The sequence below is a fragment of the Megalobrama amblycephala genome, linkage group LG9, assembly GCF_018812025.1.
Source record: "Megalobrama amblycephala isolate DHTTF-2021 linkage group LG9, ASM1881202v1, whole genome shotgun sequence".
Lineage (NCBI taxonomy): Eukaryota > Metazoa > Chordata > Actinopteri > Cypriniformes > Xenocyprididae > Megalobrama > Megalobrama amblycephala.
In genome coordinates this window covers 42,827,464-42,838,491 of record NC_063052.1, presented here as the reverse complement: position 1 = coordinate 42,838,491, position 11,028 = coordinate 42,827,464, and the positions used below count along the sequence as shown (strand labels likewise).

The 11,028-nt window shown below is 38.0% G+C and overlaps 1 protein-coding gene across 1 annotated transcript in view; it reads right to left on the bottom strand.

Annotated features, from left to right (window-relative positions):
- akap9 (A kinase (PRKA) anchor protein 9) overlaps positions 1–9,060 on the bottom strand; it is a 96,749-nt gene extending 87,689 nt beyond the window's left edge. The window contains 1 exon segment of the mRNA XM_048203409.1: positions 8,782–9,060. Within this exon segment, the coding sequence (XP_048059366.1) occupies positions 8,782–8,832 (51 nt within the window). The 5' untranslated portion in view covers positions 8,833–9,060.
- Positions 9,061–11,028: the final 1,968 nt, after the last annotated feature.

Here is an 11,028-nt window from a genome sequence, read left to right as displayed (position 1 = left end):
AACCCAAGAAAGCAATAGCAGGAGCCGGAAGCGAAGCAATGGCACAGCTTGAAATTACATTTAATTTGTTTTTCCCCACGAAGGCTGGCATTAATCTCAGGGTTATCTAACCAGCGTCTCCTGCTGACTCCCGCTTGGCCTCTTTGGGAAGACTGGGTGAAATGAAGGTCTGCTGTTACTTCAACCCTGCTCATTTCTGCTGCTTCATGTGAACTTCACCACTGGGATCTTTATATGGTGAAAGTTGGTGCTCTATGATGCTCAAATCATATATGTACGGTAAGGGACGGACACACATGCCAAACAATTACTGACAACAGATAACGAGGATCAGAACAAGGTCACACAAACACTGGGTGCGTGTGCTGCTGTTAATTAAGATCATGATAGCGAGCGTGTAGGAGGCATTTAATTATGCAGGCCGCTTCAGTTTTATTGTAATATCTCTAGAGTGACACTGACTGTGTTTATCGGCCAAGCCAATTATCCCAGCAGACTCCTGATCGGGATTAACAAAGGGTGTGTGTGTGCGTCTGAATACTCCAGGCCTGACCTCTTGTTAACCAGAGCTTTTAGCCTGCAATCACAGCATGCACACACACACAAATTAAAGCCCTCAGATCTGGTGAAGGCAGAAAACGCTTCCATTGCATGCTGGGTTGGAACAATCGATTTTGCATAATGGAACGGACCTCGAGTTAAACAGGCAACTGGACTCACGGTTCAAGCATCCATTACCAGGCCTCCGTTCTGTCTAATCTAATGCACAGGTCTGATAGTTTTAAAATCCTAAATTGTTCAGATGAAGGTCAGATCAACAGATATCAGGCATCAGATCTGGAGTTTTAGTTTGCATTTGCATGCATGCATTTACATCAAGATAAAGTCCAATGCACCAATTCTAGTCTTGCAACCTATGTACTAATGCAGCATTTGCGTTTAGCGATGAGAAAAGACGCTGAGTGTTCTCCAGTCGTGTTCCTGAGAGCGTCTGAACTGACACTGGCATGAAAACAGCATGTGCTGACAGCTGCTCTGAACGCCAACCGCTAGTGCAGCAAAACAAACAGCAGATCTGAGCCAAAGCCTGGGCGTCAGGACATACGGACGGGCCGAACACATGAGCAGGGGTTCATGGGTCATCCGTCGAGTCCTTCACTGCTCTGAAACAAAGATCCACACATGCAAAAACCCCTTTATCTGTCTTGTGCAAACATGACGTCACAGCGCTGTGCAACACTCAGATACTCAAAGTGCTGGAAAGATGAACTCACGCACTGCATTTAACAGTGATGCATTTTGGCAGACGCTTTTATTGCATTCAAGATATACAAATTATGAGTTCATGAATTGACTGGGAATTGAACCCAGGACCTTGCGTTGCTTGTGCAATGATCTCCTGCTTGAGTACAGTTGGGCCCTATGATTTCTGTGATGCAGAAAACACAGAATCCAGTCAAAAAAAAAAAAAAAAACGGAATTTATTGTATAACACACAGAATTTGTCAAATATTTGATAAAAAGTCAGTACACTTAAATCAAATTGTGACTAGTGTCTGTGAATATTAAACTGCAAGTAGACTTTTTAAATATAAATCCTGCATGTTCTGTGTGAATGAATCGTTTCATTTCCCGCACACACTGAAGCACGCGTGACGCTCGCGGTGTTTTCAGCCTCTGCCGCTTCACTATATGAGGACATGAATGCATGAATTTCATCTCCAGAATCACTTCATCAGCATTTTACCGTTTCATCTGAGAAAAACTATCGTCCTATCATAAACATGCAAAAACTCTCTTCACTGGTCTTCACTGCAACCTGTCAAAATAAAAGTTTGGTTTAACTTGAAGAAATTGTGACAAATATATTATTGTTGTACAGTAGAATTTAGCTATGTCTCAATGTAATAATAACACTACCACTAATAATAATAATAATAATAATAATAATAATAATAAATTATTATTAAAAAATTTATTTTTAAGGCATAATCACAATTTTCTACCATGTCCATGTTTTAATTTTAACAGTAAATCTCTTGTGCAGCACTTAGTTTGAAAAAAAAGTTTGATTAATGTCATATGATTAAAAGATAAACTAAATTAATATTTTATGGCTTCATTTGACTGCCAGAACAAATTAAAATACATAACACAATCTTTGAAAAAACAAAAACAAAACATTTCATAGAAATGATTTTTATTTAGTTAATAAATTGTTGTATTTATGAATTAAATTAATTAGACATGCTTTTTGATTATTAAATTTAAAATAAATGTAATTAAACCATTAAAATGGAATGCAAAAAACAGAATTTGCAAAAACAGAAAAATAAACAGAAAAAGAAAAAAAACAAGTATTTTATAGGGTCCTAAAAAAAAATCATTTTTACTAAACTTTTAATAAATTGTTGTTAAATTGTATAAGTTTCATGATTTCAATTAATTAGACATGCTTTTTGATTACTAAAATTTAATTTATCAAACCGAAAAAACATTAAAATGTTAAAAACTCTATTAAAATGGAGTCCAAAAAAGTTAAAATGGAGGGAAAAAAGAATCCAGATAAAAATTAAACAGGAAAAGATGGAATTTGGGAAAAAAATAAAACAGGATTTCATAGGGCCCTACTGTAGTACAGGAATACTAATGACGTGTTAAGATACTTTCTTCATTACTGACAAAAAAACCAAGACAGTTTTCACTTGCAATGACAAGTCTACTGAACTGAATGCATGTCAAGATAAGGAGAATAATTGTAAACAATTCACTCACGTGACTGAGCAATCACAGAGAACTCATCAAACTACATGTTTAAGACGTGCAAACTGCTATTACAGACAGAAAAGCTTTAATATTTTACTGGATAAACACACAATCAGTCTGCAATGATTTCTTTCTGCTCCAAAGCAGCACAATTTTAAGAAACAAGTTTTTCTGCTTTTGTTCGCATTCACGATGTTTACAAAAGAAATTATGAATCATTCTGAATCATCTCTTTCCATCACAAACGTCTTTATTGAGCGGCTCCTGACATTTACAAAGTAAATGTGAATGTTGTGCGGGGGGGTTTGCTGTACTAATCGACTAGTTAAAGCGCCAACATTCACCTGAGAAAGTGTGAGAAATGAACGTTGGATGTCAAGATGACATTTAGTTTGATTCAAGAATTCTAGCTCAAATTAACTCAGGTGTAAACCTGTAAACAATGCATGCAATGAGCAATTATCTCATTCAAAACAGGCCCACAGGGGATTCATATCCACAATACTGAAAGCATAAAATGGTGGAATTAAAAAAAGTCTCTCTCAGTATTTAATTCAGCCCCAAAGCAAACTCTAAATATCTCTCGCTCATACAACAGATATACAGGTAGATCTGGATGAGATCTGTGAGACATTATTCTGGAATTTTGAAGCAAATCGTCTGTTAGCGCTCTACAGTGGCGCTACAATCACAACCTAGTCACATCCATGTGATCAGCCTTGTACAACGAAGACTAAGCCGAAGTTTCATCAAAATCAATTAATGTATGCAGAAGTTATAACACTTTGTTTCCCTTTTCTTGCCATAAATTCGTTGCCTCGCCACGGCCAAACCGTTTGAGATATCCAAAATCCGTTTGCAATTAAACAACTTCAATGTGTTAGCAACAAGTTAAAAAAAGCTTGGTGTAAATTGGATAAACCTGTAGGAGTAGTAGTATAAAATTCATAGCCTGTTTTTTCAAAAAATTAACATTCAAACCAAAATAGCTGACTTCCTGTTGGTCGGAGCTAATGAATGTAAATTAGAAAATTGTCCGGCTTGATGAGAACAATATGTGTACCGATTTGGTGATTGTAGGAAAAACAACCCCCCCACTTTTGTCAAAAGGTGGCGCTACTGAGCCCCTCCACCACGCCCATTTCTATGGCTTTGTCCATGTCTACTGGTTGACAATATTGATGTGTGTGTCGAGTTTCATGCAATTTGAAGCATGTTAAGAGCCTCAAAAACACTCAAGAATATTATTACAGTTTGACCTGTTGCCATGGCAACAATATTTCAAATATCAAAAATCCTGTCATAGGTCTACATCTGCTGTGTATTGACATTACACTGATGAAGTTTGAAGCAAATCAGGTAAAAATAAGAGGGTGATCTCAAAACATTTCAAAAAGTGATACACTTCCTGCTGCCAGTTGGTGGCGCTATAACTTTGACTCACAATAGTCACATCCATGTGATCAGACTCCTATAACGAACACACTCGTGAAGTTTCATAAAGATCAATATATGTATGCAGACGTTATAACACATTTCCTGTTTCCTTTTTCTCGCCATAAATTCGTTGCCTCGCCACGGCCAAACCGTTCGAGATATCAAAAATCCCCTGGCAATTTTTAATCATCAGTGTCTTGACTTCATGCTGACCGAGTTTGGTGGCGATCGGATTAATCGTCTAGGAGGAGTATATCAAATTCCAGAGCATGCGTTTTCAAACAACCCTTAATAGCTGACTTCCTGTTGGCGTGGTGTTTAACTTAGAGCACGAAAGTTGTTCGGCCCGATGAGGTCTATATGTGTACAGTTTCATACTAATACGTGCAAGCGTGTTTAATATATGGACCAAATTTTCAGACTTTTTTCAAGGGGGCGCTGTCGAGCCCCCCTGCCACGCCCGGGTACCAGCCTCTCCGGCGTCCTAATGGCCGCGGATTCCAATGTGTGTGCCAATTTTCAAGAGTTTTTGAGCATGTTAAGGCCCCCAAAAAGCCCCGGAAGACGGAAAAAAAATAAATAATCCTTAGAAGAACAAGAGGGCCCTAATTTTCGCTTGGGCCCTAATAAAAAAATAATAATAATCCTTAGAAAAACTGCGCGAATTTTCGCTTGGGCCCTAATTATGAATCATTCTGAATCATCTCTTTCCATCACAAACGTCTTTATTCAGCAGCTCCTGACATTTACAAAGTAAATGTGAATGTTGTGCGGGGGGGGGTTTGCTGTACTAATCGACTAGTTAAAGCGCCAACATTCACCTGAGAAAGTGTGAGAAATGAACGTTGGATGTCAAGATGACATTTAGTTTGATTCAAGAATTCCAGCTCAAATTAACTCAGGTGTAAACCTGTAAACAATGCATGCATTGAGCAATTATCTCATTCAAAACAGGCCCACAGGGGATTCATATCCACAATACTGAAAGCATAAAATGGTGGAATTAAAAAAAGTCTCTCTCAGTATTTAATTCAGCCCAAAAACCAACTCTAAATATCTCTCGCTCATACAACAGATATACAGGTAGATCTGGATGAGATCTGTGAGACGTCCGTCTGTTAGCGCTCTACAGGACATCAAGTAAACCTGTCAGCAGGAATTAGACAGACGGGTCTCTGGAGGTCGACACAAGTGACCTCGTTCACATATGTTCACTTCATAGGGAGCACCCCAGCACTGAGAGGTCACAATCTCGCCGCTCCTTCAGACTCGGGGTATTTTTAGACTCGGGCAGAGAGGAATCAGCTCTATTTTTAAGATAACATGTCTCTGTTATCACGCCCTGAAGAGGCCAGTGTGTTAAGAAACAAGAATGTGAGGCCAGACGAGTGCTGGATCATTAGGGTTTATCAATATACACTGACGCGACACCTAAAAAGCACGGTGGTAAATCTCAGATATAATGCAGTTTCCATCTGCAATGTTCCTGTTGTTTTTTGAAGATGCTCTCTCAAGTGCTTAAATTTGAAAATATAATTTTTGCATTGTAGCGAGTGGACTGAAAATTTGAAAACGATGATGCATGTTTAGTCATGTGACGAATATTGAATATTGATATCTAGCCTATGTTTATACCTAGGGTCTTATGATTCCCGGAATCTAGTTAAAAAAATAAGGTTCAATTAATTAGACATGCTTTTTACAGGTGCAGTAAGTGACTTCTGAGAAACGCTGTTGAAAGTGGATCGGACCGAGCACCAAAACACACTTGTAGCCAATCAGCAGAAAGGGGCGTATACATTCATGATGGGGGAGGTGCCTGTGTTGCATAGAGCCTTTGTGATTTTGGGGGCGGAGCTATCAAGATAGGGGTGTGATCTGTTTGGGTAGGGGTGTGTTTGTTTTGGTGATTTCAAATATCCACAGCGTTTCTCAGAAATTGCTTACTGCACCTTTAATTGCTAAAATTTAATTTAACCATTAAAACTGAGTCAAAACAGATATTTTACTAAAATAAATGATCAAATAGTGTGAAAACATTATTATGTCTGGTCTCACTGTAACATCTCAGCGAGCTTTTATTATGTTTTATGCATGTGCAGTATGATTTTCCGATGTTTCAGTGTTGATGAGAATCTTTTGGATAACGCCTGAAAGCACTAGTGTGGACGGAGAGCGTTTTCAAATGTATCTAGATGAATGTAGACGTAGTTTAATCATGTGTCAAGAGCTCTGAGCTCGGTCACGACACGCTCCGGCAGGTTATAGTGACCTGAAGTCTGTTGAGAGCGCTGTGCAATGCCAGGCATGGAGAGAGCCTGTTGAGCAATCGCTGGAAAATCCAGTCTCTCAAGACCATCCACATGTTCTCAATCAACAGCAGAGAGTCTTCAATGACACAACTTTACCTGTTCATTCATCATGTGTTAATAAATGAGAGCTCACTGCATAAAGCACATAAAACACTCAAAAACGAACAACACAAAAACTCAAGAGTTAAGTGCCTTCACGTGCTGTCAGAAACATGATGGCAGAGGAGAGAACGACTGGAAAAAGTAGGAGATTTCTGATAGCACGTGAAGGCAGCATTACACTGTAAGGTAAATGTGAAGTAATTCTCAGATATGATTTATAGGGAGGTAAATGACAGCTGTGAGGAAAATGTCAGATGAAACGGACTTCTGAATAATATTCTAAGTTCTGAGTTCTAAATTCTGAGGTAAACTACAGCAGAAGTAAAGTTTAGGTAAATGTCAGACGAGAATTATACTCCGAGGTAAACAACAGGTAAAATAGAGGTAAATAAATGGGTGTTGAACCACAAGTGTCAGCTGTTTTCTGAGGTAAAAATGACAGCAGTAGGGTAAAATAGAGGTAAATATGAGGGTAAATGGGTGTTAAATCACAAGTATCAGTTGTTTTCTGAGGTAAAAATGACAGCGGTATGGTAAAATAGAGGTAAATATGAGGTAAATGGGTGTTAAATCACAAGTATCAGTCATTTTCTGAGGTAAAAATGACAGCAGAAGGGTAAAACAGAGGTAAATATGAGATAAATGGGTGTTAAATCACAAGTATCAGTTGTTTTCTGAGGTAAAAATGACAGTAGTATGGTAAAATAAAGGTAAATATGAGGTAAGTGGGTGTTAAATCACAAGTGACACTTGTTTTCTGAGGTAAAAATGACAGCAGAAGGGTAAAACAGAGGTAAATATGAGGTAAATGGGTGTTAAGCCACAAGTATCAGTTGTTTTCTGAGGTAAAAATGCCAGCGGTATGGTAAAATAGAGGTAAATATGAGGTAAATGGGTGTTAAACCACAAGTGACACTTGTTTTCTGAGGTAAAAATGACAGTAGTTTGGTAAAACAGAGGTAAATATGAGGTAAATGGGTGTTAAGCCACAAGTATCAGTTGTTTTCTGAGGTAAAAATGCCAGCGGTATGGTAAAATAGAGGTAAATATGAGGTAAATGGGTGTTAAACCACAAGTGACACTTGTTTTCTGAGGTAAAAATGACAGTAGAAGGGTAAAACAGAGGTAAATATGAGGTAAATGGGTGTTAAATCACAAGTGATCAGTCATTTTCTGAGGTAAAAATGACAGTAGAAGGATAAAACAAAAGGTAAATATGAGGTAAGTGGGTGTTAAATCACAAGTGAGCTTGTTTTCTGAGGTAAAAATGTACAGTAGTATGGTAAAATATAGGTAAATACGAGGTAAATGGATGTAAAATCACAAGTGATAGTTGTTTTCTGAGGTAAAAATGACAGCAGAAGGGTAAAAAAGAAGTAAATATGAGGTAAATGGGTGTTAAATCACAAGTTTAAGTTGTTTTCTGAGGTAAAAATGACAGTAGTATGGGTAAAATAAAGGCAAATACGAGGTAAATGGGTGTTAAATCACAAGTGTAAGTTGTTTTCTGAGGTAAAAAATGACAGTAGTGGTGTAAAATAGAAGTAAATATGAGGTAAATGGGCGTTAAATCATAAGTGACAGTTGTTTTCTGAGGTAAAAATGACAGTAGTATGGTAAAATAAAGGTAAATTAGGTAAATGGGTGTTAAACCACAAGTATCAGTCATTTTCTGAGGTAAAAATGACAGCAGAAGGGTAAAACAGAGGTAAATATGAGGTAAATGGGTGTTAAATCCACAAGTATCAGTCATTTTCTGAAGGTAAAAATGACAGTAGTGGTGTAAAATAGAAGTAAATATGAGGCAAATGGGCGTTAAATCATAAGTGTCAGCTGTTTTCTGAGGTAAAAATGACAGCAGTGGTGTAAAACAGAGGTAAATATGAGGTAAATAGGGCGTTAAACCACAAGTGACAGCTGTTTTCTGAGGTAAATGACAGCAGTGGGGTAAAACAGAGGTAAATACGATGTAATTTGAGTTAAATCACAGATGTCAGTGAGGTAAATGACAGCTGTTGGCTGAATCTCAGTCAGATATGGGTGTTAAATTTTGAGAAAAACTACAACAATGAGGTCAAGTTTAGCTCAGTCTCAGGGGAGAGTTATATTCTGAGGTGAGGACAGCAGACAGGCACACATGAAGTAAATATGAGGTAAATCTCACCTTGGCTTTGCCGGCCTGTAGTTTCCTCTGTCGCTCCTCGTCTTCCATCATCTCTGCGGTTCCTGCGGCTTAAACACGGACACACGGCGCGTCATAAAACCGCCACACGCACACACACACGCCTGACGCTAGACGCGGTCCGCTGACATGTGTGTCCGCTTCGGCTCGGACGGAAAACCTTGATTTTCGCTGTGTTTTATTCGGGCTTTGCTGTCACAGTCGCCGCCATGTTTCTCCACGTAAACACACGAGACTCTCGGCGCGGTGACGTCACCGTGCGCGCACACGCTGCTGTAAAGCCCGACACTGCAAATATTGCTGTACAAATAGTTGTGTGCATCGTGCAAATACAAATAACTGATAATAATTACATTGTATATTAGGACTATCAGCATTTTTATAAGCTCTTGTAGCGCTGTACCTACAGTAGTGGACAAAAGTGATTTATTTGGGCTGCATGTTCGATTAATAAATCATTAAAATATTAAATATGAGGAAATAACAAAACATTAAACTTGGTTTAGGTGTCTGACAAAATTATTTGGCTAAAAATTTAGTGCATAATGTATAGAAAAACAAATTGAATACAACACAATCATAATTGTTTCTCTTTTGTATTTTAATATTTTATATTATTTAAATATGAGGGAATAACAAAACACTAAACTTGGTTAAGGTATTTATCTGACAAAATTATTTGGCAAAATACAGATTTAATGCATAGAAAAACAAAAGCTGACAGGAAAATGCATACATTGAATACAACATAGTTATTTCTATTTTGTTCGTAATTTTTTTGTATGACAGCTTGGACAAAAATTGGCATTTACTTCAATTTGGCATGTTTCATAGCATTATTATCACAAATAAAACAATCGACACCAAGAACAACCATGCAATATGCATAAAAAAATCTTTAACACATTTTTAATCATATTTGAGGGCGTCGATTTTCCTAGACCAGATATTACTTTTGGCCACTACTGTGTTTATGATACATAATGAATTGCATTTTGCACATATAGGCCATGTACAGTATTGTATCAGTGTGATTTTAGGTATATTGGGATTGATTTTACTGTCAAAAGTGGTCCAGATTACATAATTTAACCCTTACTGCACATATCTTATGTAATATATTATTGAAAACACAGCAAGAGGTCTGTGTCAGTCATTTAAACTGAGAAATCACCTGTTGATCTGTTTCTAAAATGACAGTCATTTCAAACACTCATTGTTTGGTGACACGCGTCTGACCCACATCACACACGTTCTGCTCATGTGACGGTGAGTGTTTGCTCTCGTACCTGCAGCAGCAGCAGGGGATGATGGTCTATTCCTGCGGCCGACGGGAGCTGAGCAGCTGATGGTTTGGCAGATCTTGAATTCCACCCATCGTCTCTTGGACATCCTTTACTTCACGCTGCCAAAGTGAGCTTCAGGTGAACTCTGATGTTCAGTTCTGAGGCTCAGAGATCCAGAAACACTGAACGCCTGCCTGTGAATTATTCATGTGAGGGCAGAACAGGATCAGGTTCAGACACTCACACAGGACTGCAAACTAACCCACTGCATTTCAAATGTGACAATAAGATGTAAAATGTAACAATAAATTATCATTTTAAATGCAACTTTTAAACTTAATCCATTTGCTATTCATCTTTAAGGATTAGTTCACTTCAGAATTAAAGTTTCCTGATAATGAAGGTCCAAATGTCAGTTTCAGTGCAGCTTCAAAGAGCTCTACATGATCCCAGACGAGGAATAAGAGTCTAATCTAGAGAAACCATCTGACATTTTCTAAAAAAATAAACATTATATACTTTTTAACCACAAATGCTCGTCTTGCACTGCTCTGTGATGCTCCACGCATGACGTAATCATGTTGGAAAGGTCACAGAAGTACAGATCCAGTGTTTACAAAGCAAACGTCAAAGACTAAGACAAAAAAAGGTAAAACAGTTGGAGGAAGTTTTTCACTCTACCGCATGATCTTTCCAACATGATTACGTCATGCGTGGCGCATCACAGAGCAGTGCAAGACTAGCATTTGTGGTTAAAAAGTGTATAATGTTTATTTTTATTTAGAAAATGTCCGATGGTTTCTCTAGATAAGACTCTTATTCCTCGTCTGGGATCATGTAGAGCTCTTTGAAGCTGCACTGAAACTGACATTTGGACCTTCAACCCATTGAACCCCAGTGAAGTCCACTATATGGAGAAAAATCCTGGAATGTTTTCCTAATT